Source organism: Protobothrops mucrosquamatus, unplaced genomic scaffold, assembly GCF_001527695.2.
Source record: "Protobothrops mucrosquamatus isolate PMUCROS unplaced genomic scaffold, P.Mucros_1.0 scaffold_218, whole genome shotgun sequence".
NCBI classification, from domain to species: domain Eukaryota; kingdom Metazoa; phylum Chordata; class Lepidosauria; order Squamata; family Viperidae; genus Protobothrops; species Protobothrops mucrosquamatus.
Window position 1 is genome coordinate 397,685 of NW_015386294.1, and position 26,891 is coordinate 424,575.

Here is a 26,891-nt window from a genome sequence, read left to right on the forward strand (position 1 = left end):
TTTACCAGTCCCAGACTGTGAATCAAATTGAAGATTAAATCATCATCAACAATAACAACAACAACAACAATAATAATAATAGTTAGTGTCCCATTCTAAAAGTCTTTTTTAATAATAACCACCCACCTCAATCTGTTTGGTGGGAAATAGATGGATCAAGCAGGAGTCTATGAAGGCAGCTAATAAGCTGGATAATCCAAGAGAAGTCACCCAGGGTTTTAGAAGTTAAAATCAGCATTTTATAATACTGTGATATTTGGGAGAATATCAAAGTTGGAAAATAAAAAGCATTAACATACACAGATGAAAAGTTTGCTCAAATTCAAACTGCAAAACCTGCAATACAGTTCCCATGTCTCTTTCAGGTAAGAGTTGCTCTATGAGGGAGAGGGGCAGTCCCTAAATATGAGAGGGAGGGAGGGAGAGATACATGATAGAATAAGATATTATAAATAAGAGGTTCAGAACTGTAGTCTAAATTGTGTGGAATGTATCTCTAGAGCTTACAAGATTGTTCTAAAATATTGTTTGGTTTGGTTTGGTTTGGTTTGGTTTGGTTGGGTTGGGTTGGGTTGGGTTGGGCTGGGCTGGGTTTGGTTTGGTTTGGTTTGGTTTGGTTTGGATAGCTGCACATCTTAGTAGCATAATCCTGGGCAGTTCACAAACAAAATACTGAAAGGAAGATTCAAGAATGGTGATAAAATAGTAAATCAATCTGTGTGATACTTATGCAACTTTGAGACAAACACAGTGTAAAATTACCATATCATTACTATCCTTCAGTCACCATTAGTTAAAGTTTAAAGAATAAATGTTTTAAATTATTGGAGGTACAAGCTGCTAAATACTATTCATGTTTAATTTAATATTTAATTGGTATCCAATTTTGTTTTGAATTAGAAATCAATCAGGAAATTATATGTCAAATGCTCTGGAATCTCTCCTTTTACTAGCACAAAAAATTAAGTTCCTTTGTTAAAGGTTTTTTTTAATGGTGGCAATGATTATACAACATATTGGAAGACTTTCCTTCCATGTTGCAATGGCTATAAAACATTGCCGAGACAGATTAATTTTGTTTGAAAAAGGACATAATTAAGGGTGTGAAGAGGCCTTTTGAATAGAAGTCACAATTGCTATATTTTTTCTGATTACAAACTGTGCAAATTAAATATTACATTGTAAGATTAGAAAAACTAATTTCAAAAAAAACCTCAGTATGAAGCAATACTCAGTGGTTACAATTGGACTACATGCTTTTGCTAAACAGCCCAATGAAACTAAGCTAAATATGTTTCGAACTTCAACAGCATCTCTAAAAATGGCAATGAAATTTAGGCTTGGCCTGTGGTTTTTCATGCAAAGACTCTGCATATATACACATTTTAGAGCTTGGGTTGCTTCTTTGCCTTGATGGACTTCTTTGACCACAAGGGAAAGTGAAGAGCAGGTCTTCACACATGGTCTCTTTACAGGTAATCCTTGACTTACAACCATAATTGGGACCAGAATTTCTATTGCTAAGCAAGTCAGTTTTTAAGTGAATCATGCCAAATTTTTTGCCATAGTTCCTAAGCAAATCACTGCAGCTGTTAAGTGGCTCTCGCGATTGTTAAGTAAATCCAGTTTCCCCCAGTTTCCCCCCCCTCTCCTGCTTTTTGCTTTTCCCTTCTGTACAGACTTTTGCATACATGGATGCCTTAATTCACCCATTCCCAGCTGACATCATTTCCTTTGACACTAACACAGGTGTTTTCTAGTTCTTTTTTTCTTTCCCTTACGGTATCATTATAGTTCCAATTTTACAGTGGTCAGAGCAATAGGATATCAATTGGGATTTGGGTTTTTTTTTCTTCTGTTTGTTGTTGTTTCTACATTCTTCGGTAGATCCATAGAAAATTTGTAGCAAGGAGGAACTGAGAGTTAATTTTTGCAGAAACCAAGAGCAATGTTCTTACCCGGCAACTTAAATATATTAAAAAAGAGAGAGAGAGAGAGAAATGAAAGGTTTGTACTGCTTTAGGTAATGGGTGGGAAAGCAAGGGGAAAATACTTCACCCTGCTTGGGCAGAACCTAAAAGAGAGAAGAAAGGGTGGAATGAAGTATCAGCTCCTAGAGTTGCGGATGGTTCCTTGACTTAATGGGCTATCATGGGATCAACTGCAGAATGATAAAAACACCAACAACAGCCCATCAGCAGACAACGCAGCAGTCCAGGATGAAAGACCTGCTGGAGAGGAAGGTATGTCCCAGGCACTGCCGCCAATTAAAACTTGTCTGCAGCTGAAATGGAAGGCTTAAGATGACTCAAATCATAAAAGAAGTAAGTTTGAGCCCAGGTTGGAAAACCTGGGCACTGGGAACATTTGCAATGAGCCGGGAGTGGGAGGAAGATGATGTCATCCATTTCTGTAGGAACAGCGCTCAGGAACTGAAGAGGGACCAAGCCAAAAGTTGGAATCTGCCCTCTGTCTCTCGTTCGGGCTTCCCTCTCTCCAAGACATAGTTTAAATAAAACCGAGGCTTTTCTATCCCCATGACTTCTTAATAAAACTTCTTTTTGCTCCAAATATCTGAATTAGCATTCATGTATAGCTTTTCAGTTATAGTATGAAAATGTATACTTTTAATGGAACATTCTGCTATTCATTTGCTCAATGTTCTTTCAGCTACTTGCTTGTGTTCAAGACCATATTCTCTAACAAATCCAAACGATTTGTTTTTGATCTAAATTCATGGAAAATACTTTTAGGAATGTATTACAGGTAGTTGCTGACTTACAACGGTTCATTTAGTGACCGTTCAAAGTTACAACAGTCCTAAAAAGTGACTTATGACCGTTTTTCACAGTTATGACCTATGCAGCATTCCCCCTGATCATGTGATCAAAATTCAGATGCTTGGCAACTGGTTCATATTTAATGTCCGTTGCGGTGTCCCAAGGTCATGTGATCACCTTTTGCGACCTCCTGACAAGCAAAGTCCATGGGGAAACCAGATTCACTCAACAACCAGGTTACTAACTTAACAACTGCAGTGATTCACGTAACAACTGTGACAAGACAAAACTCACTTAACAAATGTCTCACTTAACAACAGAAATTTTGGGCTCAGTTGTGGTTGTATGTTGAGGACTACCTGTACTTCTCACCAATGATAGATCAAATATTAATATCTATTTCCACATGGGAAAAAAGAACCCAGTTGATACTAAATTACAGGCAGAAGGGTTTTAGCCTATTTTCACCTTTTCTTCTATTGGTTTACTTTGTGAAAAGTAATACTTTTCTTTGGACAAAGAAGCATTCGAACACAGAAACATCCCCACTTGCAGAAATCTACAGGGGTAGATTTCAGAATGAACTGGAGTTTCTGTGAGTCTCGGCCTGGGTTTTATGGGCTAAAATTAAGCATCTGTGAATCCCTTTAATCCAACTGATACACAAGCTGATTACAATTACAATTCCACGATGGAGTTTCTGGGCTACTGTACTTGCATTTTTGGCAACTATTTCATACTGGAAGCATATGGAGACTTATGCCACTAAGTGCACTAAAATATTGCAGAAATTGGTATCAGCAGCTCTCAAGACTATTTAAGAGGCAATAAAAAAACCACCAAATAAGAAATACCTTCTTCCTAAAGTACTCAAATTATTTTGTGGTGTTGGGTTTTTTTTTTATTTTCTTTTGCTTATGGCAATGATTTGCTTACATGCCTAAATTAGCTAATATACAGAAAAGCATGTACTACAGACAGAATGTGAAAAACATCTCTGTAGGAGAATCCAAATGGCTGTAGGAGATGCCAAATATAACAGTGTATTTGCATGCCTGAGGATGAGTTTGTATGTTGTCAAGAGAGAGCAAGTACTTACTAGGGTTACCATATGTCCATCGTTTTCCTAGAGATGTCTCCATTTAAATGCTTAAAGCTCTGCCCAGCTGGATTTTTTTTCCACATAACTTTAAAAAATATATGATTATGAATGCCAACTGTTCCAGTTTCTTGGATTGATGCCTCGATCCAAGCTGGTTGATGTGGTGGCTATGGCAGCAAGATAGCAGGATCAAGAGAAACTTGGGGGGACTATTTGCAGAGAAAGTATTCCCCAGCTGGGCTGGGCATGTTGCAATTACTGTCCTTGGCCACTATACCAAAACTGTGAGTGTGCCTCTCTTTGAAAGCTCTCTAGTTGTGCTCTAGCAGGGCAAATCAGAGTGATTGGAGTTAATCCACCTTAGGACAGTGACCGAGCAGAAGATAGTGGAAGGGAAGAACCAAGATCTAACTCTTCAGAAGAGCCTTACAGTCTAGAAGGCCACCAGTATTAAGATGAGTCACCTTAATTAAGCAGATTAACTTTATCAATATATTGTGAAAATGTGGGGTTTGGAGGGGTATTGTAAGAATCCCACCAGAGGAGATGAAGAAAAAGGAAGACTATAGGATCTGTTTGTTTTGCAATAGCAATAGCCATAAGACTTAAGACATATATATAGCTTCACAGTGCTTTTCAGCCCTCACTAATTTGAGCCGTCATTTTACCAACCTCAGGATGGAAGGCTGAATCAACCTTGAGCCGATGAGAATCGAATTGCTGGCAGTGGGCAGAATTAGACTGCATTACTGGCTTCTAATCACTGCGCCAATCTTTTAACGTTTTAATCTTTGATAGAGCTAATTAATTTTTACAAAAGTAACCCTGGGGCTATCATAGTATTAGGTGCCCAATTTATTTTTTACCTTCTTGCATTTATGAAGAGAGAGATGGGAAATAAAAAGTGGGAAGATGAAATGTAGCTAGTTGATCAACGCATCAATATGGAAGCTCTTTGATTCTGCATCCCACCCTGCTTCTGGGTCTCCAGAAAAGTACACACCAACAGGATGTTAGGTTCAGAAGGCCTCCAAACATTTCTTTGCCATGTTAATTATTCACAGTTGTAGAGATGGATCTTCACGAGAAAAAAATATATAAAGATATTAGCTGGAGGTATTTATGTGATGTGTTTTTAATGTGATTATTTAATTAGTCATTTTTATGGTTTCACACAATACAGTAAGCCATAAACTAACCAAACTTGTTAGGTTCAAACAAAAAGAACTCATTATTTGGACATATATTTTGGTCTGTGCCAACTGATAATTCAGTACTGGTTATTCATGTCTTCCTGTTGTATCTGTCCTTTTAGGCTTGAAATAAGTAATAAGTGTGGGCTGGGAGTGAACAGGCAGTAGAGATAAATAAATGTTGTGTCTGCTTGAACTACAGAGAGGACATTGGGTAGAAGAATCCCATCTCCAAAAATCCTGATAATCTTAACTGTTTCCAAAATTAAAATCTTGAGATTAAATGCTATATTTCAAAGAATACAAAATTGCCTCTGAAAATAAATCCTAATGTTATTTCACCTAAAGTTTCTATTTCTGGTAGTATTTCTAGTAAAGCAGTGATTTTGGGGGGGGGGGAGAAGAGGGGATTTAAAAAAATAAAGGTGGTGGCCACAATACAAATAAAGAGGGGCGGGGCATCAAACACATGATTGTGACCATCATCTTGACCTTTTAACCCCCTGCAAGTGGTGACTTTATATTAGAGACAAACCTAGGTTTCTGTTCCATTCAGTTTTTAGTCTCAGTTAGGTTACAGGATTTTAAAAAGAATATATATTCAGAAAAGTTTTTTTTAATTAATTGGACAACTATAATTTAAATATGAAAGAAATATGTTTTAATTGAAATATGGAAGTTTCCTTAAATCCTTCCATGTTTACAAATGTTGCATATGTAGCTTGGAATGAAACGCAAGGTTGATGTCTGTTTTTCATTTGTTAAAAAAGGAGGAGTAATCTAACAAAAGGAATGGATAATCCTGCCTTTCTGTTCTTTGCTTTAAAAGTCAGGTTATTCATGCAATAAATGCATCACTTATTTTATTTGGGGCAGGATCCCCAGATTCAATTTTGACTGCTTCCTTAATACGTCTTGTTAGCTTTGGAGAATAGGAGAGACCCATTACAAACTATGTTTCAAGATGCTTTTTTTAAGAACCAAAATGGTAGCTAAATTGTTCTCATTATTTGCCTTCACCCACCTATCCCTTTTGCTTTTTTTATTTTATTTTTTAAAAAACAGTAATGTGATTATTTGTCCCAGTCGCATTCTCAGCAGGGAAATGGGAAAGAAAATGACCAGGCTGTTTAGACCCTGGCATTTCTAGAGAAGGGGCATCAGCTTGTGAAATAAGTTTTGCTCTTGGCACCAAGTAATCCTGCAGGACTAATGGCCTCCTTAAGAAATATGTAGGTTGCTTTTGACAAAGAAAAGCTGAAATCCAGAGTATGGTGACTCTTGGTATAGACAAGAGACAAAAGCCTCAGCAGTGTCAGGCTGAATAAACAAACCACTACAGGGGCTAACATTAAATCATAATTGCATGTTTTATCATGTCAGTCCTGTCACAAAACAGCTAACTCTAGCTGCGACTACAGTAATTAATTTTCTACTGCCATCTGAAATATATGGAGTTACCCTTAACTATCAGGCAGAAGCTACAATCTGCTTGCCAGTATACCAGATCAGATTTTTTAACATTTCATGCACTGAAAGGTACTGTAATTAAACAGTCTTCTTGGGGTGCTGCTTTGCACAGCCATTCAAGCTCACATACCCGAACAAAGCTCAGTTCTGATCTATGCCTCTTTGTTATATTTAGCACCATTAATTTGTCCATTACTTTCTGACGTTTAACTGGCATTTACCTCTGCAAAAGCCGCATGTCATAGAACAATGATTTTTTTTCTCTCCTTCCCTCCACCCCATGGCAATAGCATGAAAAGGGGATTGGGGGGGGTGTGTGCCAGCATTTGGACTATAGTGTGGATGGTCAACTCCCTCCAGTACTACAGTTAACAAAAAATCACTATCACCATTAATGCCAATAAAAAAAGAATATATTTACCAAAAAGGTTTTGTCCTTGCAATCTGGTGTGTTTGGCAAATCTACCTCAAGGCTGAAAAAAACAAATCTCTTTTTTCCACATCTGGGGAAAATGATCAATAAAGACATGTTTACTGGCATTCTGGGGTTGTTTTTTTTCCAGTTCTGTGCCCATTTCTCTGATTTCAAGGGGGAGGACGTGTCTATACTGAGATCAGTAGTGCGACTTCTTGTTTAGGATGCTAATTCAGATATTGTGTGATCATGCTGTTTAGTTAAGGCATTTGTTTTGGGCTGTTTATATTTGATAGTTTTATAAATAAGCCTATGGGGCTTCATCTTCAACGTCCTTTTATTCCCCAGTCTGTCTTATCCTATCTGACTGTAGAACTGAGATCATTTTAATCCCTGAAAGTTTGGAACTAATGAAATAACTGCTGAGCTGCTGCCACTGAGCCTGGTCCCAAGCTATACTGTACTTCACACTCCATTTATTCTCCAGATGGCAAAGTCTGTGCAGTCCCGCTGCGAGGACCCACTTCATCCACTGGAGTGTAAAAGTAGATGGATGTTGTTTTCTTTGCAGATGATTCAGAACTAGTAACTTGTGAAGATGCTGGTTATTAGCATCAATGGTTGCCAATTGAACCAAATGCATGTATATTCCTAAATTTCAATCTCTGTTTATTGTGGTGATGCTTGATTCATCAGCAGTGCTTTGGTAGGCAAAATGGCTACATCTCCACCGTGTTGTAACAGACATCACTGTGAACATTAGGTCAGAGATAAATATTAAAAGGATATGATTAATAGCACACACTTGCAGTTTTTAAAGATCTCTTTAAGCATATCCTGCTTAAAACAGATGTATTCATCGTCTTATCAACATAGAATCTAGATGTTAATGTTCACTTTTGGATTATTTGTTGCTTAGGCAAATTACAATTCAATTTTTAACAGATGTTTGAATTATACTACTGTAGTAGGAATTGATGGAGCCTTAGAATGAAGACATGCTAAGCAGAAAAAAATTCCTGTAGCATTGAGGGGGGAAAGGAGAGCTTAATTCAGAACTCAGACTTAAGTGCACGTGATATATTGTTATGTGTGTCATATCCTGACCAAAGCTACAGAGGGATAGAGGGATAATTATTTGTTTGTACAAATAAATTTAATCAAATGCAGAAATTTTTGTGCATGAACTATTGCGTATCATTTATTCCAAATAGGGGTAGTAGGGTCTCATGAGCTTAAAACACATGATTGGGCCTAACCAGTGCTGAGAAGATAGACCGGCCTTATGCCTTCAGGAAAAAATGGTGAGATAGAACATAATGAATAAATAGTAAAGTAAATGGGAAATAATAAGAATACTAATATATTGATTTAATAAATCCTAGGACAGTTACTATTTCAAAAGAAATCTTGAAGACAAGATATTTGCTGGAGTGACTGACAAAAGCAGCACTGCAACCTTGAAATATAGCTCCACATTCTACATTGCAATTCACAGCATTCTGCAGTTATCACTCTTTGAAGAGGCTTGATGTAAACCTACCCAAGCATCAAAAGTGCAAAAGGCTTTTATTATTTATATTGGTTGTGTGTGTGTGTGTGCACATGCACATATGCATACACAGATGCATACACTAATTTGCACTTTGAAAGGAGGTTCATTAGACAGGTCTAAAACTTGTTCTTCAAGCAAATTTGAAGATCATTTATAGGCATCCACGGGGGCGGGACGCGAGCAAATAGCAAATACTCCCGATCCTAAACATTTAGATCAAGAAATAAGTTGCACTGACTTTTGTGGCATATACTTCCAAGTAAATGTGTTGATTGCTTCCTTTCCGTATTAGCTCAACTAGTCCAGAATTCTGCAGACATTCAATTTGTAAGCAAAGCTCATTCATCTTTGCAGGGTCTTTCTTGTGGCAAACAAAGGGGCTATCTTACGTGGTCAGTGTAGACTCTTGTCACAGAATGTAGGTTTTTAAATAGGTTTTCATGAGTAAAACATATATTCACTAGGCCTTAATGCGGAGTTAATAGCCAAGGCATGCAGTTTCCCTCTGAAATGTCTTTCACAAAAATCCCTTGTGGTAACCGAATAAAAACAGTTCTACTGCTATAGGATTGATGAACATGAATAGGCAAGATGGTTTCTTTAGACTTGATTATCTTTCATGAATTAAGGTGAATATACTTGTCCCAGGATAATGTTGTAGGATCCAATCTGGGTCAGTCACCAGGACCAGAGAGTTTTCGGACTCATGCTGGAGCCCATCTTCAAGAAACCTCTCTCTAGTGGAGTGTGTGCTTTGGGCTATTCTGTGTATTTGATTATCTTTATCTTTTACTTACAGAGATTATGTTTCCAAGGAGCTCCTAGCACAGGGAAACGCAACTAAGATTAAAAACCCTTGCAAAGATTGAACACTAACACTGGATTATAGGAAGAGAGGAGAAGAAATGTTTTGATGTTATGCATCACACAATATTGCAGCCAAATTATTTTCAGTCCATTGCTTTATATTGTTCTTCTGTATGGATATAAATAGTTCATCATTTACTAATGGATTCAAGTGGATTCACGTCCAGACTCTACCACAAAAAATTCACTTGGGACTTTGGGCCAATCACACTCTTTCAGTCCTGCCTATATCCCTGGCTATTGCTGTAGGGATACAATGAAGAGAAATTCTTATGCGAGTCACTCTGTGATCTTAGAGCAGGGGTGTCAAACTCAATTTCACTGAGGGCCGCATCAGCATTGTGGTTGCCCTGGGGGGGCCGGGTGGGTGTGGCCAGAGTGGGTTCAGCCTACTGGGTGGGCGTGGATGGAGTGGGTGTGGCCTACTGGGTGGGCGTGGCCAGTTCTACATCATTTGCGTCAAGGGTGCCTATGGGGGCCTGGGCAGGAGTGGGACAGATCTGAGGGTCTCTGGCAGAAGGGGGTGGGACCGGGCAAGTGCCAAGGCATGGTCCACCGGGGCAAGTGTCAACATGGCCACCACAAAATTGTACATTGGCTCCCGGCTGGCTTGGGCCAGGGCCAAGGCAGCGGGGGCCGTTCCCTCACTGTTTCCAGGATGGCTTCGCGGGCCACATGAAATCACTTCGCGGGCCGCATCCGGCCCCCGGGCCTTGTGTTTGACATGTCTGTCTTAGAGGAAAGACAGAAATCACATACATAAACACAAATGTTGGGTTGTATGCTAGGAGAAAACAATTATTGAATAAAACCAGTGCTTTTTTTCTAAAAAAAAAAAGGTGCCGGAACTCATACACATCATACAACCCGCCTTGCCTGCCCTACAAGGTTCCATCTAAAAAAAGGTGCTGGAACTCCGTTCTGGGCGTTCTATGAAAAAAAAGCCCTGAATAAAACTGTTTTTTTATATACTACACATTGATCTCCACAGATGGCAACAACCAGCTGGCTTTACCTGTTTATAATTAAGCAGGCTTAATCCTGATTAAATATTTGGATGGGATTCCTCCAGGTAATACCAAAACTAGACGCTAGAAAAAGACAAAGCATTGTTGCCAGAAAATTAGGCAGACAGTTGTGTCACTGAAGTGAGAAGACAGAAGTAACCTTCTTTCAAATTAAGGACCCCAAACATTCCACTAATTGAAATGGTAGGAATGGCAGGAATTCTTTATTCCTCATTTTTTAGCTGAAGCTAAAAAGAAGTGCTATCATTTGTTAAATAAAGAGAAGGATACTATTTCATGGGCTTTCTCCAGCAAATTTCATATGCATTCCACTGAATGACCTGCACACGTGATTATGCGTGGGAAGAAGACTATTAAAACTCAGTGCCCTTATTGCTGTTAATGATGAAAAATTGAGATTGATGATCTAAAAATAATAAAATAGAATGGATGTTGAAAATGACGACAGCTTCTAGAAGTACCAAATGTGCATTCCTTCACAATTTTTGATTGAAACCTAATAAGAAAATATAATAAAGTAACAATGTGATTTTGTGTTGCTAAGGAATCGTATTTCCTTTAAAATGGACAATGCTAGAATGCAATGGTTCTATGAAATATCTATCCTGCACCCAACAGATGGCATGAGCATAAAATCTCTCACAGTAACACATTTTTTCTGTTGAAATATAGTGAAGAACAGTAATTTCATTGCTGGTTGGTTATTTTGAGCTGTTATAGAAAAGAGACATATTTGAAGATTATCAACAGCAACAGACTGATGGACAAGTTCTCAGTGAGGTGGTTAGTCTGTGTCCAAGCTTTATCACTTGTGATTTCTGGTGGGTGGACAGGGTTCATGCCTAGTTGACGCTTCTTTGTAAAAGTAATTATTTCTACATAGAAGACAGGTAATTCCGCAACATTGAATTGCTTATGTAGTCAGATATTTCCAAGCTTAAAACCTACCTTTGTTTAATGATGAAGACAGGCAGGCAGGCAGGCAGGCAGGCAGGCAGACAGATACAAAAGGAGAACAACTCACTCATGTTTTTTTCCCCCTTTCTATCTTCCCCCCAAATCCTTTCAGAGCTAGGGCTTTTATGGAAAGTGGGAGATAAATATACAAAATGGTAGCCCCTTTTTTTTAGTTCATCACCTTTGCTATCTTGACTTTTTTTGATCCACCCCAAGTGGACAACACTGCATCAGAACATTGGAGAAGCCCATCAAATGCTTGCACTGTTTCTCTGGCAGTAGGAGATCACTCCATATTGGCAGAGGCCCCTAGAGCAAATATTTTGCCTATGTTAAGTCCTGTAATTTGGCTTCATGTGGGTACCTAATACTTCATTTGTGGGTCATTTGTGTTTATATTGCAAAGTAGAATATCAACCTGCTTGAATCTGTTGAAATCTAGCACTAGATGGCATAAGCAGAATGATCTTTTGCAGAGTTTATTGAAGAGTGGTTCAAGGCTCCCTGGGGGTCCCTAGATCCTCTAAACTAAGGGTCCCCAATCTGTGGGCTGTGGCCCACTAGTGGGCCATGAGGGGATTGCAACTGGGCCACAAAAATGGTGGGCAAGCACATGCATCCTCACTTGCACGAGCAGCGGACGAGCGCATGGGTGCACGCGCTCCATTTGCATGAGCGGCAGGCACCCATGCATGCTGCTCACTCAAATGGAGCTGTATGCATGCGTGCGCGCTTGCCGGCCATTTGTGCAGAACCAGCCATTTGTGCAGAACCATTTGTGCAGAACCATCCTCTCTTCTCCCCGCCGGACTGCAAAGCCAGAAACTTTGGGGAACTCTGCTCTAAGCAGTCTACAAAATCAAATATTTCAGTTTACAAAAACTTACAACAATGGCACTCTTCTCATTATTATTTTTTGTTAAAAATAGTCTTTTTAAAATAAAAAAATATGTTAACATTTAATCAATTTAATATTATTTTTGTGATTCTATAAATAAATTTTGCATAGGTCAATTTTAATTAATATGCTAAATATTGATAAATGTAACCCATACAAGCAAAATCCTCCATAATTTTTAAAAGCAGGTATGGGTCCTAAGAGCAAAATTTTAAGAAACAACGGTCTATTGTACTGTTCCTTAAAGTTCAATAAAATTTTCAGAAGGGGAAAAAAGCCAATCTCATAATAATTTTGCAAGAATTCATTATGTCTTACATCCCACTGGGCTGGGAGAGTGAGGATACTATTAAAAAGAGACTCCAGCAGAAGTTTGAAAGAAAATCCCCCAATCTCAGGAAACCACAAAAAAGTGCTCCTAATTCACTAAGAAAGTGCCTAGAAATCTCCCCATATTGAAGTAACACAGATAAAGGGGTGGTAAATGTCATCTGATTTGTTTTTAGAGTCATTAACCTTCTTCCTTTTTCACACTTTCTGGTGAGGGGCATTGCTTTTTTCTCTCTAAACTTACATTCATGCTATAAATCAGTGCATCATAACAGCTGTTTTACACCAATCTTGTGAATCTTGGCCTGATCAGTCCTGACAACTGTAAACTACTATTTTTTTCAGACTCTTTAATGCAGAACACATTTTTAAATCTTTTCTGTCTCTACATCCAAGGCTGGGCTGAAGTCTTGTTTAAACAACCTTAATATTTTATGCTGTATTTTTAAATTGTTTTGACCTAGGTACTAATGAACCACATGACAATTTACTGACCCGATATATCTCCAATAATTAATTAATTACATTTGTATGCCACCCAGTTCTCCAGTAAGGCGACTTAGTCCCTTATAGTGCTAGTTGACTTAGTGCCTGAGGCAGGACTAGAACGTGTGATCTCTTGGTTTCTAGCCTGATGTCTTAACCACTACATCAAACTAGCTCTGAATAATATATTATTAGTATATATAACAGTGTAATGTGAGAAATGTTGTCTTAACTGTAAACATCATTAATCTTTTCACTATTGCCATTCAGTTATATGTTAGCTAATGGACCAAGTTAATTCATCTGTCCTTGAATTACATTATCCATCAGTACTTGGCCAAGGTTAATGAATAATGAAGATCAATCATGTATGAGCAGAGCTGCTTATCCACTTTGGGATCCAATCATATTTTTCATTAGATCAGTAATTATCATGATCCCTTTAGAAAAACGAAAGTCTCTTTCAAGATGAGTTTGACCTCTGCTCACTATACATCTATATTATTGTATGATAACACTATGGAAATAGCCATCTATTTATTTTATTTATTTATTTATTAAATTTACATGGTCTCCCATCTCTTGAAAGGTGACTCAGATGATACTCAACAAGCAATAAAACCACATATTAAAATACACACAGATACAACAAATATAAAAATCACATTTAAAGTATCAAAACAAAGATTCTAGATTCTACGATTTTGAGGGAGGGGTAAGGGAGTTATTTTCCATCTTAGTCTATAGCCTTAGGCTAGAGACCCAGCTTGGTCTAGTGGTTAAGGAACCAAGACGGAAACCTGGAGACTGTGAGTTCTAGTCTTGTAATAGGTATGAAAGTCACTTTCTCTCTCAGCTCATGAGTTCAAGCTCAGGTGACAAGCCGGTTGATCAATCAATTCCTGTTGCAACCAAATGGATGGATACTCAGTTGATCTTTAAAAAGTGGATCCTGCACATGTGAGAATATATATATATATATGTATGTATGTATGTATGTATGTGTGTATATATATATATATATATATATATAGCCTTAGGATTCTACAATGGGATCATCCCATCCAAGTGCCAGTGAGATCCAACCCTGTTCAAGTTGTTCAAGATAAAGAGCTCTAGGTGCTGCCATCTGCTATGACTCACGAATAATGGATTAAACACATTAAATTGTGCCTAAACCTAATTGCTTTTATTTAAAAAAGAGTAACATCTGAGCAGGGGTGTCCACAATGTCTAATCAAAAAGATCAAGATAGCATATATAATGCGCATAAAAACAGAATTTCACCATCTTGACTTTTTGACCAAATCCCAGGGATACCCTTGCAACTGTGTGACCTAGCCCAATCTTAGTATATCACGATCTGTAATGCAGGTGAATTTCTCCATTGTTTTCTTAATTAAACATGATTTTTATAAAGTTAGTTCTCATTAAAACAAAGCATTTAGTTTCTCTTTATCTTTCTCCAAAAAAAAAAAAAAAAAGGAAGAAGCTAGAATAAAAACTGTGGAAGCCCTTGAGAACTTTGACTTTGGTCAGACGGAGAAGTGTGTTAGGATCAATTCAGTGTCTAGTGGTCTTGCAGAAGAAGATATGAAGGTCATTTTGAAATCCAAGATTCTTCCTACTAGCCTGATGCTCCCGAAGGTTGACAGCGTAGAAGAAATAAAATGGGTGAGTCAAAACATCTACCATTATCTCAAATAAAGACGTGCATCCAATTTCAGAAGGGAAGAAATAGAATATCATGAAGCAAATGTGAAATACTTCTGCTGTTAGTACTCGATTCAGTTCACGTATTGTATACTTTACCCATTTTGTTTTGGAATATCAAACAGTAATTTAGCCCCAAAGTTTCTTATCTTCTCATAAGCAAAAACTAAATCAGATTTGAGAATTGTGACAGTGGTCCTATGCAGGAGAGAACCAAATCACATTTAATACATTTAAAACCCTATTTTCAAGACCCACAGGACAAGGAGAATTTTTTCTAACTGCAGATACATTATGTATATATAAAAAGAGGTGGATTTAGAAATGCAATACTAATATATTATAATGCAGTTTGGACAAAGTAAAATTAAACAAAAACTGTTAAGAATCAATGCTTCTGTTCATTATACTTGAAGCCTAACAGTCATCATATAGAATTTATTTATTTATTTATTTATTCTCCATGTTAGAACTGTCAACCTCCAGCTTGAATATCTTTTCACTTTTGACAAGAACATTTTGGTGGATGGAGGAAGCATTTTACCAACATGTGAAAAAAATATGGTGGAGATAGAAGGAAAGGTCACACGTAAGGGCAGTCAAAAGAACAAACAGGAAGCTTTTAACTAGTGTTTTTAATTAGGAAAGATATTATTTCCTGTCCAGCCCTATATGTCTTCCTTTTAAATTGCTGGCAGGTGTGTTTGTTTTTCATGACTGACTTTTCAGCCAATAGAAACCAGAGATGTAAATAGTTAGTCTGTTAAATTGCATAAGAAAATGCTGAAATGGTCCTAATTATACTATAATTGTGTTGACTGCTGAAGAGGAATTTTCATTTCATTTTACCATATTATTTTTTGAGAACATTATTAAAGTCAATCAAGCTTCATTTTACTTTGTTTTCTGAGCATGGGGTAGAGATGAAGATGAGCACACATTAAATGTACAATCCATAAAGGAAAAAAATGGGGATAAATAGATTCTGAAGTTCAATCACGTGTCCTCATCTAGTCTAAATCTACTAATTTTAAGTGAACATAGGATCTTTATAATTCTTGCCCAGTCAGCAAGTCAGGAAAGTATTGTTTAGTAATTGAGTCTACTTATTAATCAAGTATCAGCGAAAGAAAACATTTTAACATTCAGAAAACCTAACGTCCAGTAGGTTCAAACATACTCACAACAAATCATTTGATTCTTTATTTTATCACATTCCGTGGATCTTACAGACAGCAAGATCTAAATTTATAATTGCACTTACAACTGCTATAAAGAAGATTGGAAATTAATTTTATCTTTTTTCTTGCTTTTTTAAAATTTTTTTTGCCTTTCTTGCACTTTTAGCTTTCTTTTTTATTTCTTTTTCTGTTCATTTTCTTTCTTTACATTACTTTGTATTAGTTTTTATTTCCCTTTAAAAATTGTATATATATAATTAGTATGTATTTTTGTAGATGCATGTAAAAAGATCTAAAGGCTTTTTGTTGACTGAGCAAACAGCAGACTAACACATCTGATAGTTGGTTATGCATATTTGTATTTCCACTCTATCCAAGGTTTTAGAACGATTCAATAAATATTCCCAGGGTGTGAGAAGACTGGACTCTAGTTTCCCTCAGCCTTGATTTTTCCTGGAAGCAGAGCCCATCTTTCCTTCCTCAATCCTCTCCTAGATGCGTTCCTCTTACTTTGCTTTTAAGATGGCTATTGCTGTGGAAAGCTTTTGGCTGTTTATTTTTGTCCTTCATTTTGATTTATGCGAAGCCTAAAACCTGGAGACTGATGCACAACTAAAAGACGGGCTTACTTGTTTCCTTTTGTGTGAGAATCTCTTGCTCTCTCTTTGTCCTTCAGATGGGTACTTGTTTGACTGGCATGGCTTATTGGACTATAACAAGCCTAACTCTGGCTCTTTTGTTGTGGGACAATCCGCCCACAAATCCTGAACAGTGGGCATTCTTCCCAACACACTATTGGGTGTGCACTGGAATTGAAAGAATGGCTAAAGCCTGCGCCTTCATCCCCTCCCCAATCTTTGTTTTCTGTCTCCCCCTTTCCTTTTTTCCAGCCCTCTCACTGAAATGAACACTTTACCAAGCCGGAAACATTTAATTGTCTCCTTTTGAAAAAAAAAATTAATTGAAACTTCTCCACTAGTTGCCTTTTGTATTTGGTGCTAATAGTACTTAAAAGGGGAAAAAGGAAGGAAGGAGGAAGAGAAAAATAATTAAAATGGGAAAAAGAAACATTATTGGATTCAAAATTTATCTGATGGTTCCCAAATCAAGACATAAAGATTTCAGCAGATACACAGAAGTAGCATTTGGATGGGGGGGGGGACTTCCATTTTTTTAATCATTTAACTTACAAAGAAGCTCCAATATAAAATTTAAATTTTGAGTATTCATGCTTGTGATATTATTAGTGAATAGCTTTGTTTGATTATCACACTGTTGGTCTAGCGTCAGATTATGGCTCTGTGTCCATTTAATTTGAAATCAGGCCATTGGCCCTTACTTCTAAGTAGGCAGGTTGATAGAGGGTTGGGCTTCCTAAGTCTTGCTTCTTATTCCTTTTCTTGACTTTCTTCCCTTAATTCCTTACATTCTGGGATTTACTAGCTTGAGAAAAGATCAGACAAGCAGTGGAAGTGGTGACAATGATGGCTGCATGAAAAAGAGGGAAGGACAGAGAATATGCAGAAAGAATTTTTTGAATTATTTTGACCTAATGTAAAGCTCCTGAAAAGTGGTTAGAACCCTTTTCAAGATGCTGTGGTTCTATTTTCATTTTGTTTTGGGGAGGGGTGAAATTTGGGGGGGAAGAGAAGTGCTAAAAGGGGAAATAACACCTCTAATCCAGTTTCTGGTAAATAGGCTGCCAGGTTTCAAAATGAGTTTCCTTTATATTAGTCAGAATATTATGCTAAGCCTTAAGCATTAGTTTTTTATGTTGCCATAGCAGCCTTATTCCTGCAGGGTTGTGACCTGTGATGATTACAGTACAAAGCTTATAGGGACTTGAAACCCCCTTTGAAGATGAAAAGTCTTTGATGGTTTATATTTATGCAAATCTCTTAGATATGATTTACCCAACTGAGACTGAATGGAGAGATGATTAAAATTCCCTTTCCCTTTGATAGCCATTAATGGTTAAATATTCCTTAAATATAAAAATGATGCAAGATTTTTTTCCCTCCTGTCTTTATTGACTAAAATTTACTTAGCATACCTGTGATATGTTTATCTCCCCACACATTGCTAGATCTGGACAGACTTAATAGATTTACAATATACTGAGGTAGTTTCTCCCCCTCCTTCTCTTTTGAAAAGAGAAAAAGAGAAAAAAAGAAATCTGTACAAGAGCTTTTGTATGTTCCCAGATGATAGATTTGGGAATCAGGGGTACCCCACCGGCAGCTCAGAGCTAGCTGTGAACTGCTCTCATGGAAAAAATTGGAAAGCTTTGGTCTTCAAAGAATTAAACTTCTTTTTAAGGCCCTTCCTAGGTAAGCTAAAAATTATGAAGAAAAGGCCTCCAGGACAAAGGGTAACAAGGCCGTGATGAATTATGTGGATGCCACTTTGGAAGGCTGGAAAAAATATAGGCATGTCAGTGTCAGACATGAAAGAAAACAGAATTGTCAGGTATATCAATCCTTCCTTGTTTTAAAGATCCTGCTTATTTGCATTTAATAAAGGCAGGGTGATGATAGGTGTTAGGCAAATATGTGTGCAGCTAAACCTGTACTGCTGGAAACATATGAGTAATGCCAGCATTCTTCAAGATAGGCCTTATAATAACAGACTCAAAACACAAGGGCAGAGATTTGGGCCAGCAATCTGGACGCTGGATTGTCTGCTTGGCTGGTTGGTAATTTTGTGCAAAGAAATTACAGACCATTTTTGTAGAGTTTTTTTTTTTTAAAAAAAAAAAACCAGACCCTAATATTGTGTCCTCTCTGTAATGTTCTTAGTTTATAGAGAAATGTGCATGGCACTTACAAGGCCGAACACTCATAGAGCCGATCAATTTCATTCCTTTTGTGGAAACTGCAATGGGTTTGCTCAATTTTAAGGTAAGAAAGATCTGTTTAATTCAGCATGCCTGAATAAAGTCCTAAACTTATAGATTATACATTCCATTAAATAAATAATTAACACCTTCATAACTGGAAATGGGAAACAAACTATTATGTTTTAAAAATTATATCGCTTTCGTATTTTATATAAATCCATTCATTTAGCCCTAATTATTCCGCTTTACATGACATAGGTGCTGCTTTCTTCTGTACTACTGCAATTACTTTAAGCTCGTCAGTATTAATACACTGTATAAAAGACACGCAAGTCTCAAAAATAGCCCCAAATAGTTTTTTGAAATATCATGATTTATTTTCTCTCATTTGCCTTTGAATTTTAGGGATCATATTTAATATTTTAAAAGCATTTTAAAATGGAATTGGAAGAATATTGATTTTTTTCCTCCCAAATTTGAAGAGTTTTTTTTTTTTAAAAAAATGTTCATGCTCAACTGGCCCTAAGAGTTAAAACAAAATACATGAGAATTTTGAGGATGTAATATCCTTATGACATGACTATGTGTACAATCGTTTTCTCTTCCGTTTTTTCACTTCCTCCCCCTTCTCAATGGTGATGAATGCATGCAGATAGCCTATTTTTGGCATCCAGCCTGTGGGTTTCTGTGGAAGAAAGATATTAATGCTGAAACCTAGTGCAGCCCAGTCAGGCCAAGATTTCTTGTAAAAGTTTGATATTATTTGAAGGAGATACTAGGAGGCCCTTGTGGCTATTGTGTTAATATAAATCCCAGTTTCAGAGATTTTTTTCAATGTAGGCTAAAGAATTACTAATTATACATCTTAATGCAAAAGGTTTAAGTACTTCCTCCTCTCATTTAATTAACATTATCCCTTTCCTCAAAAATGAAACCCAAAGAAAAAGAATGATTAAATTCTGTCCTGAAAAATATCAACTATGATTTCCTATGCTTAGAAGTTGTAGAGATTAAAATAGCACTACAGGTACTGATTATGTCTGCTTACAGTATTGCTTAAAATAATAAATGCAAACAGCTGAACTTATTTTAGCTGGTTATTCACAGGAAGATCTTTGCCAGCATTGCATTATTGCTATCTATCAAATTATATTTCTAAATAAATAAATAAATATTTTATTATTCAAAACTTGCAATGATACTGGGTTTGGTGCATTTAGAAAATCCCCAAGGTATCATTTGCTTTTCAAATGATTTTCTATGCTACTTGTTGCATTTTTTTATCTCCTGTAATTATATTAATTTGAAGATATCTAAGGAGCATCAGTTGATAACATACCAACTGCCTATTAAATTGTGAGTAGTTGCAATCTCCATCTGCAATGTATTAAACCAAATATACTTCAGCTGTGTTTCTCTGCAGTGCTAAATATTTGGAATCTTTTAAAAAGTCCCATACTGTACACACTATGTAGTGATTTTTATTTTTTATTTCTTTATTATTACACAAGTCCAAAAGCAGTTGTCACATTGGAAAAACTTTTATCATAAAACCCAATAGGTAAATAAAATATTATATTCTGCATTTTCATTTTCATTATACTGCATTTTTACATCCAGAATATTTATTTTTTATAATTTGTGTGTGGCTATTATTTGTTATTATTTTAGGATAAGAAATATAACAAAAAGTATCTTTTTATTACAAAACTAATTTTTGAAATGCTGCGTCTTGTATTAATATTTATGTTGCACTTAAAGGCTGTTTGTGAAGAAATTCTGAGAAGAGAACCACAGGTTGGCCTTCATTTAGACGCTGTGGTATTTGGAGGCGAGGATTTTCGTGCCAGTATAGGTATTACCTTTTTTAAAGAATATGTTAACTGAGCAGTGGTTATGATACTGTGCTCCATTTGGTTTTATCATATGCCTACTGAAATCAATAGTAAATATATTTGACTATATCTGATTGTAATTCTATGAAAACTTTGCAGTATCTTTATAGGCTAAATAGTCTAAGAATTAACATTAACCTGATAAGGCTGTAATTTTTGCAAAAAAAGAAAATAGAAAATTCTGTTTACTGGCATATAAAAAATAATATAAGATTTTATGGGGGAAGTTAATAATGAGACCATCTCTTTATATGCACATTTAAAATTTAAATATTTTTTTAAAATTCTTGAAGTAATAGTGTGTATATGATGTAATATTTTGGTGTACGAACTATGAACTATTCTTAATACTTTTGCACTCTATCTTTATTTGCATGTCTATTTTATTGCACATGTCTTAACATATGTGCTTGCTGCCTGGGGATACAAGAGTTGTAGACCAAGACCATATGGAGGGTAACAGATTAAAAAAAAATGCCCTGGGCAAATAATTTATTTTTATTGCCTCTGTATCTTCAGATACTGTTTATCATTTTTCAAAAAGTAAACAAGGTCAGCAGCTCTTCTTTTTATTATTCACTTATGGCAGGTCCCTAAGTGTGAACTGGATTGCCTAATAAGAACTTGTGGATTATGTTCCCACAATGCAGGATTCCATATTTAATTGACTATAGCTTGGGGAATTAACTCAATTTCCTAGATCCATACTGAGTTATAAACTTATCATATTGGGTACTTTCCACACACACACACACACTAAACCACAGTTTAGACAGTCATATTCTAGTCTGACATGTGAACCCAACCTCTGAGGACAATGCAGTTCAGAATCAGCCCTACCAAAAGAAAGGAATTCAATATATAATGATGCATAATAAGATCTTTAGCAGGTTTCTTGTCAATGCTTCAAAACAAATCTCAAGTATTTCACTTAAGATATTAAATATAAACATTATTTCAAAGTTAAAATTTTAAATTTGAATAAATTATAAGAGAAATTAGTATACTTACATAAGTATACATATACTTATATAAGTTTAAGTAAATACATAAATCAATAATTAAATAAACTTATGTAATGTGTATAACCAAAAGGTTTCCTTATGATACCAAAAAAGCAATTTTAGATGCATTACTGGCACTTCTATGGATTAAATGAGTTCAGCATCATTTAAGGATATTTTCTTAATGTTTGTGTATGTTTTATTATATCCATTATTTTGTAGTGGGCATATAAAAATAGATGGTAGCAAAACTAAATGAAAATTATTAAAAATACATGTAGTAAGAAAGCAAGTGTCTGTGAGTTGAATAATAGTCTTTCAAGAATTTCTTAAAAATTGTGATCACATAACAATCTCTTATTATCTTTCTTTTGAAAATCGGAAAACAAATGTATTCTTAACTAAAGCTCTGTTACAAACATTTGAAATATGAGAATTAAATTTTTATACACAATGTGATCTTTCATTTCAGGTTCAACAAGTAGTAAAGACACTCATGATATTCTTTACGCACGGCAAAAAATTATTGTCACAGCAAAGGCTTTTGGTTTGCAAGCCATAGACCTTGTCTTTATAGACTTCCAGGATGATGATGGTCTACGTAAGCAATCAAAAGAGGGTGCCTCAATGGGTTTTACTGGTATGCCTTTTAGTTGATATTTCAAATACATTAATCATCTTCTTAATCTTAGACCAGATAGGATACTCTAGAGTCTGCTTCATAACTTAAGCCTACTCGATGATGGTCAAAGAATTCTAAAACTATAACTTTTCAGAATTTTTGCTTTAAGACAGCAGAGGAAAGACTCAAGGTGGAAAAATTAAGCCCTTAAAATTCTTTCAACGTATTGCACCCGTGTGTTATTCTTTTGTTAGCAAAAGTACAATATAAACAATGCATAGTCTCCTGCCCTTACCATTCAACTGAGACATAATCTTGGCCAAAAGTCTGGGGACATTCCATTTTCCCATTCAGCAAGCCTGCGGGCATACATTTATGCTCAAAAATTGTTCCCACTGCACTTTGTATGTCAGATGCTTTAAACGTCTTTAGCTGATTTGACCAAAACTTTCCCCTATATACAAATAGCTATTATACGTAGATTCAATTGAATAAATGGGAAAAAAATCTTGAGAGACAGGATTTTATTATGAAGTATATGAGAAACCCCCACCCCACCCCATATGCTAATTCGGCTTTGATAGCTATTTTCCTGTCAGTCTTCTCTGTGAGCTGCTGTCCTATATTCTGAGTTGTTTCCCAGTAATTGCCTGTTCACCTGACGACACCTACGGGTACTGGCAACACTGCACAATCAAGCAAGCTTCTTACAGCCAGCCACTGTAACCTAGGCATTTCACCCGTGATTGGTACACTAGATCATACAAGCACCCCTGTGAGACACGACACATAACAAAGATTGCAGCTTCGTGATAAAAATCAGCTACTTAGCTCACACATGCAGCCTTTAATGTGCTTTCAAAAACAACAGCACCAACATTGCAGTGATATGTTTCATTTGCTTTAGATAGAAGATATGCAAGTTTTAATACCAGGGAGTTCTTAATCTAATACGAGACCAGTTTTAAATAAAAAGATCCAAATGAAAACATGGTATCTTGCTGGCTTCTGGGGGAATTAAACTGAAAGAACTGCCTGAATTGCTAGGTGGCCTGGAGGATACTTATTCTGAAAAACACAGACACAAACACACACACAAACTAGAGGGATTTGTTTTCTATTCTTCTAAATGAGAATTTACAAAAAGAATCAACCAATGACTTGATTAATTGCAAAATATGTGCATGTTTCCCCCTCATTTGATTCGATTTTTTGCTATTATTATTTTATAGCAAAAAGATAAAAATCTATGTCTGGATAGTTCTCTTGACAACATAGAAGTGGTTTCTCGTGGCCTCCTTCCAGTCTGTGCTCCAACTTTCTAATCTCTGATGATCTCCCATCTCACCATTAATCAGAACTTCTGAACTTTTCAAGATTGGTCCCAGTTAGCTATGAGGATGTACTTACCCCGTAGCAAATTATTTTTCCTTCTTTGAAAAACTGTTTGGAAAAAGACCTGTTCACCTGGATTAAAGCTAGCTCAGTGATAAGTAATTTGAATTTTTTTAAAAATCGTAGGAGTGGCCCATCACAATGATTTTTTTTAATTTCATTTTTGTGCTACCATTAGCGTTTGCTGTTACTGAACTAAAATGTATATATGTTATACATGTGATGAGTACTTCCTATTGATATTATTAGGTTTAAATTTGGTCAGCAGCGTTACAGCTTGCTTTGGTTGCTGTTGTATTATTACACAGCAGCTAAAGAATTTTCCCCATGCAGTTTAAAGCATTTCAGTTTGACTCTACAAACCTTATTCCCTTATCATATTTGCCTATAGCCAAATTACAACTTTTAACCAAACCGTTTAATGAGTTCAATCATTGTTTAAAGAAGGTTGGACCCAGATCCTATCTTATTTGAGAGGCCACTCAGAAGCTTGGCAGCTACTTTAAAAAGTTGTGCTATATGGCCAGGATTGATTTTTTAAAGAACAAAACTCCCATCCTAATTCAGTGATACCTGTATATGAATAATGTACAGGTACCATTTTACGGGCACAATGGCTTGGGTTATCACCGTATCATTTTTAATCATGTGAGCATTTTATCAAAAAAGAAAGAGATTCATCAGTTTTAAAATTCAGCTGAAGAGAAGGTTGGTTTTGCCAACATGGTCAAATGGGAAATATGAAGTTAAGTATGGAGGTGAGGGCAGGAGAAAAATTCTGCAACCCATCTAGCAAAAGGATCTTTAATTTCCAGAAGAAGGAAATAACAAACCATTTTTGTATTGTTGCCTATCTATAAGAACATGGCTGAAACATTCAAACAAGTTGCAGGTATATATTATGGATTGAATGATGATGAATGATTAGTGTCACTTAGAAACCTGAATAAAGTTGCCAGGATGCTTTGACCTGGAGAACATACGGCCAAAAAGATATGGTCAGAACAGAACATACAATCAGATCAACAGCTTTCCTTAAAACCAAAAAAACACCTGGAAAACAAGACAATCAACACCTAACTTTCAGTGTCAAGCAAGAAAGGAGAAGAATAAATACCTTGATCAAGAATGTCACCAAGCAGAGGAACACGAGAGGTACTTTTAAGAAAATCTGAGAAATCATAAGAAAATGTACAACTGAAGTAAGGAATATTAATTAGTGGTCTATTAGAGCAAATGAAGGTGGAAAGGCTGTACTGAACTCTTATATAAATTAAAGTATGAAATGATAATGACAAAAAAGGTACTTTTAAGAAAATCTGAGAAATCATAAGAAAATGTACAGCTAAAGTAAGGAATATTAATTACAGTAGAGGTCTATTAGAGCAAATGAAGATGGAAAGGCTGTATTGAGCCCTTATATAAATTAAAGTATGAAATGATAATGATAATTATTTGAGACAGAGAGCACACTGAGTAACTTGAAAAGGCTCTCTGTCAACAAATATGAAAAGAGACCAGCCTAGAGACTGGAAATAATTGGAGGTTGTACCCAGGGCTTTTTTTTCTCATACAACATCCAGAACGGAGTTCCAGCACCTTTTTTGGATGGAACCTTGTAGGGTGGGCAAGGCGGGTTGTATGATGTGTGTGAGTTCCGGCACCTTTCTTTTTTTAGAAAAAAAGCACTGGTTATACCTAACTGAAGAAGAGAGAAATAAAAAGGAATGTACAAATTACTGACTTATTGTACTGATTCCTCACACCAAAATTGTTTAGCCTAGGATCTTAGTAAAAAACAATAATACCAAATATGGAAAGAGAATAAAACCAAATGAACTATCAAGTTTCAAAAAAAGGCAGAGAGGCACAAGAACAGAGAGTGAATATTTAGAAAGTACATAATAGAGGAAATGAGTACAATAAGGAAGTGGAGCTTACTTCATTGTACAATGCAAAGTTATAGGTTGTGAAAAAAAAGGATATTATCCCAGTTCTGTTTAATTTAGAATGATTATTGTGATAATTTACAGTCATTGCGTGTTAGTATTTGAGACTCCAATATGGATTGCAGACTTGGAAATGATGTTATTTATATCAGAGTCCCAAACACTAACTATTAGAGATATGCAGATGACACTATTGTTTAAGCCAAAAACAAGCAAGACTTAGAAAAACCTTCTCAATAAGTAAAAAAGGGAAAGTGAAAAATCAGACTTAAGGTATAATATTGCAAATGCTGTTACTGTCAACCAGCCTACCTAATTATAAGTTCACTTGAACCTAACAGCAAAGAAGTGAGAAAGATATCTAATTTTGTTGAAGAAAAGATCATGAAGAACAAGGATATTTCTATCACAGCAAAGAACAAGACAGTTAAAGCACTGGTCTTCCCAGTGGCCTCTGGGTATGAAAGGTTGCACATTAAGAAAGAATGAAACAAGATGCTTTCAAATTATCAGTCTAGAGATATTTTCTGAGGATACCATGGAATGCAAGAAAAACTCCACATCAAATAAAGACTGACAGTTCTCTTGAAGTAGGAACAGCAAGCAAAAATTCACATACTTTGGACATGTGATTCAAGCTGATAGATAAGGGACTAAAAAAATCAACTATGCCTGGGAAGTTTGAGAAGACAACAGATAGTAAAGAAAATGGATAAGAAATTACAGATCTGTCCCTGGAAGAGCTACAAGTTGAGACTAAAGGCACATCAAGATATCAAGCATTTGTCCACATAATTACCATAAATTTTGAATTTGATAACACATAATTAACTGGGTAATTAATACCAATGGCAGGCAGGTCCAGATGCTATTAAAAGTCCTTTATAATACATTCTCAATATGGCCACTGGACCTCAACTTTACCAGTCAGTTCAGAACCTTGAAATTATTAACCAACCAGCCATCTGTTGCAGAATCAAAATCAAATAACTTACTCTCAAGAAATGTATTTGTTAGCATGTACCTCCAAGTATCAGTTTACTATTTTATCCTCAAATAAAGGTTACATTCTGCAATCCTATCTGGTTCTATGTAGGATTGGGCTAAATATTAATATGCAAACATCTGTCACTTTCACAATGGATTTTGCAGACTTCTAAACACTTTACACATTCAAGATAAATATGAAATCTTGAGATAATTATGTATCGT

General features: G+C 36.1%; 1 protein-coding gene across 2 annotated transcripts in view; it reads left to right on the forward strand.

Moving 5' to 3' along the window:
- The window catches only part of CLYBL (citrate lyase beta like), a 187,275-nt gene that overhangs the window by 145,705 nt on the left and 14,679 nt on the right, over nt 1–26,891 (forward strand). Inside the window, exons 3-6 of one of the 2 annotated variants that reach the window (XM_015827986.1) lie at nt 14,567–14,755; nt 18,774–18,875; nt 20,576–20,669; nt 22,186–22,353. In XM_015827986.1, the coding sequence (XP_015683472.1) occupies nt 14,567–14,755; nt 18,774–18,875; nt 20,576–20,669; nt 22,186–22,353 (553 nt within the window). The remainder of the gene's footprint in view (nt 1–14,566; nt 14,756–18,773; nt 18,876–20,575; nt 20,670–22,185; nt 22,354–26,891) is intronic. The other variant, XM_015827995.1, reaches the window with a different exon arrangement.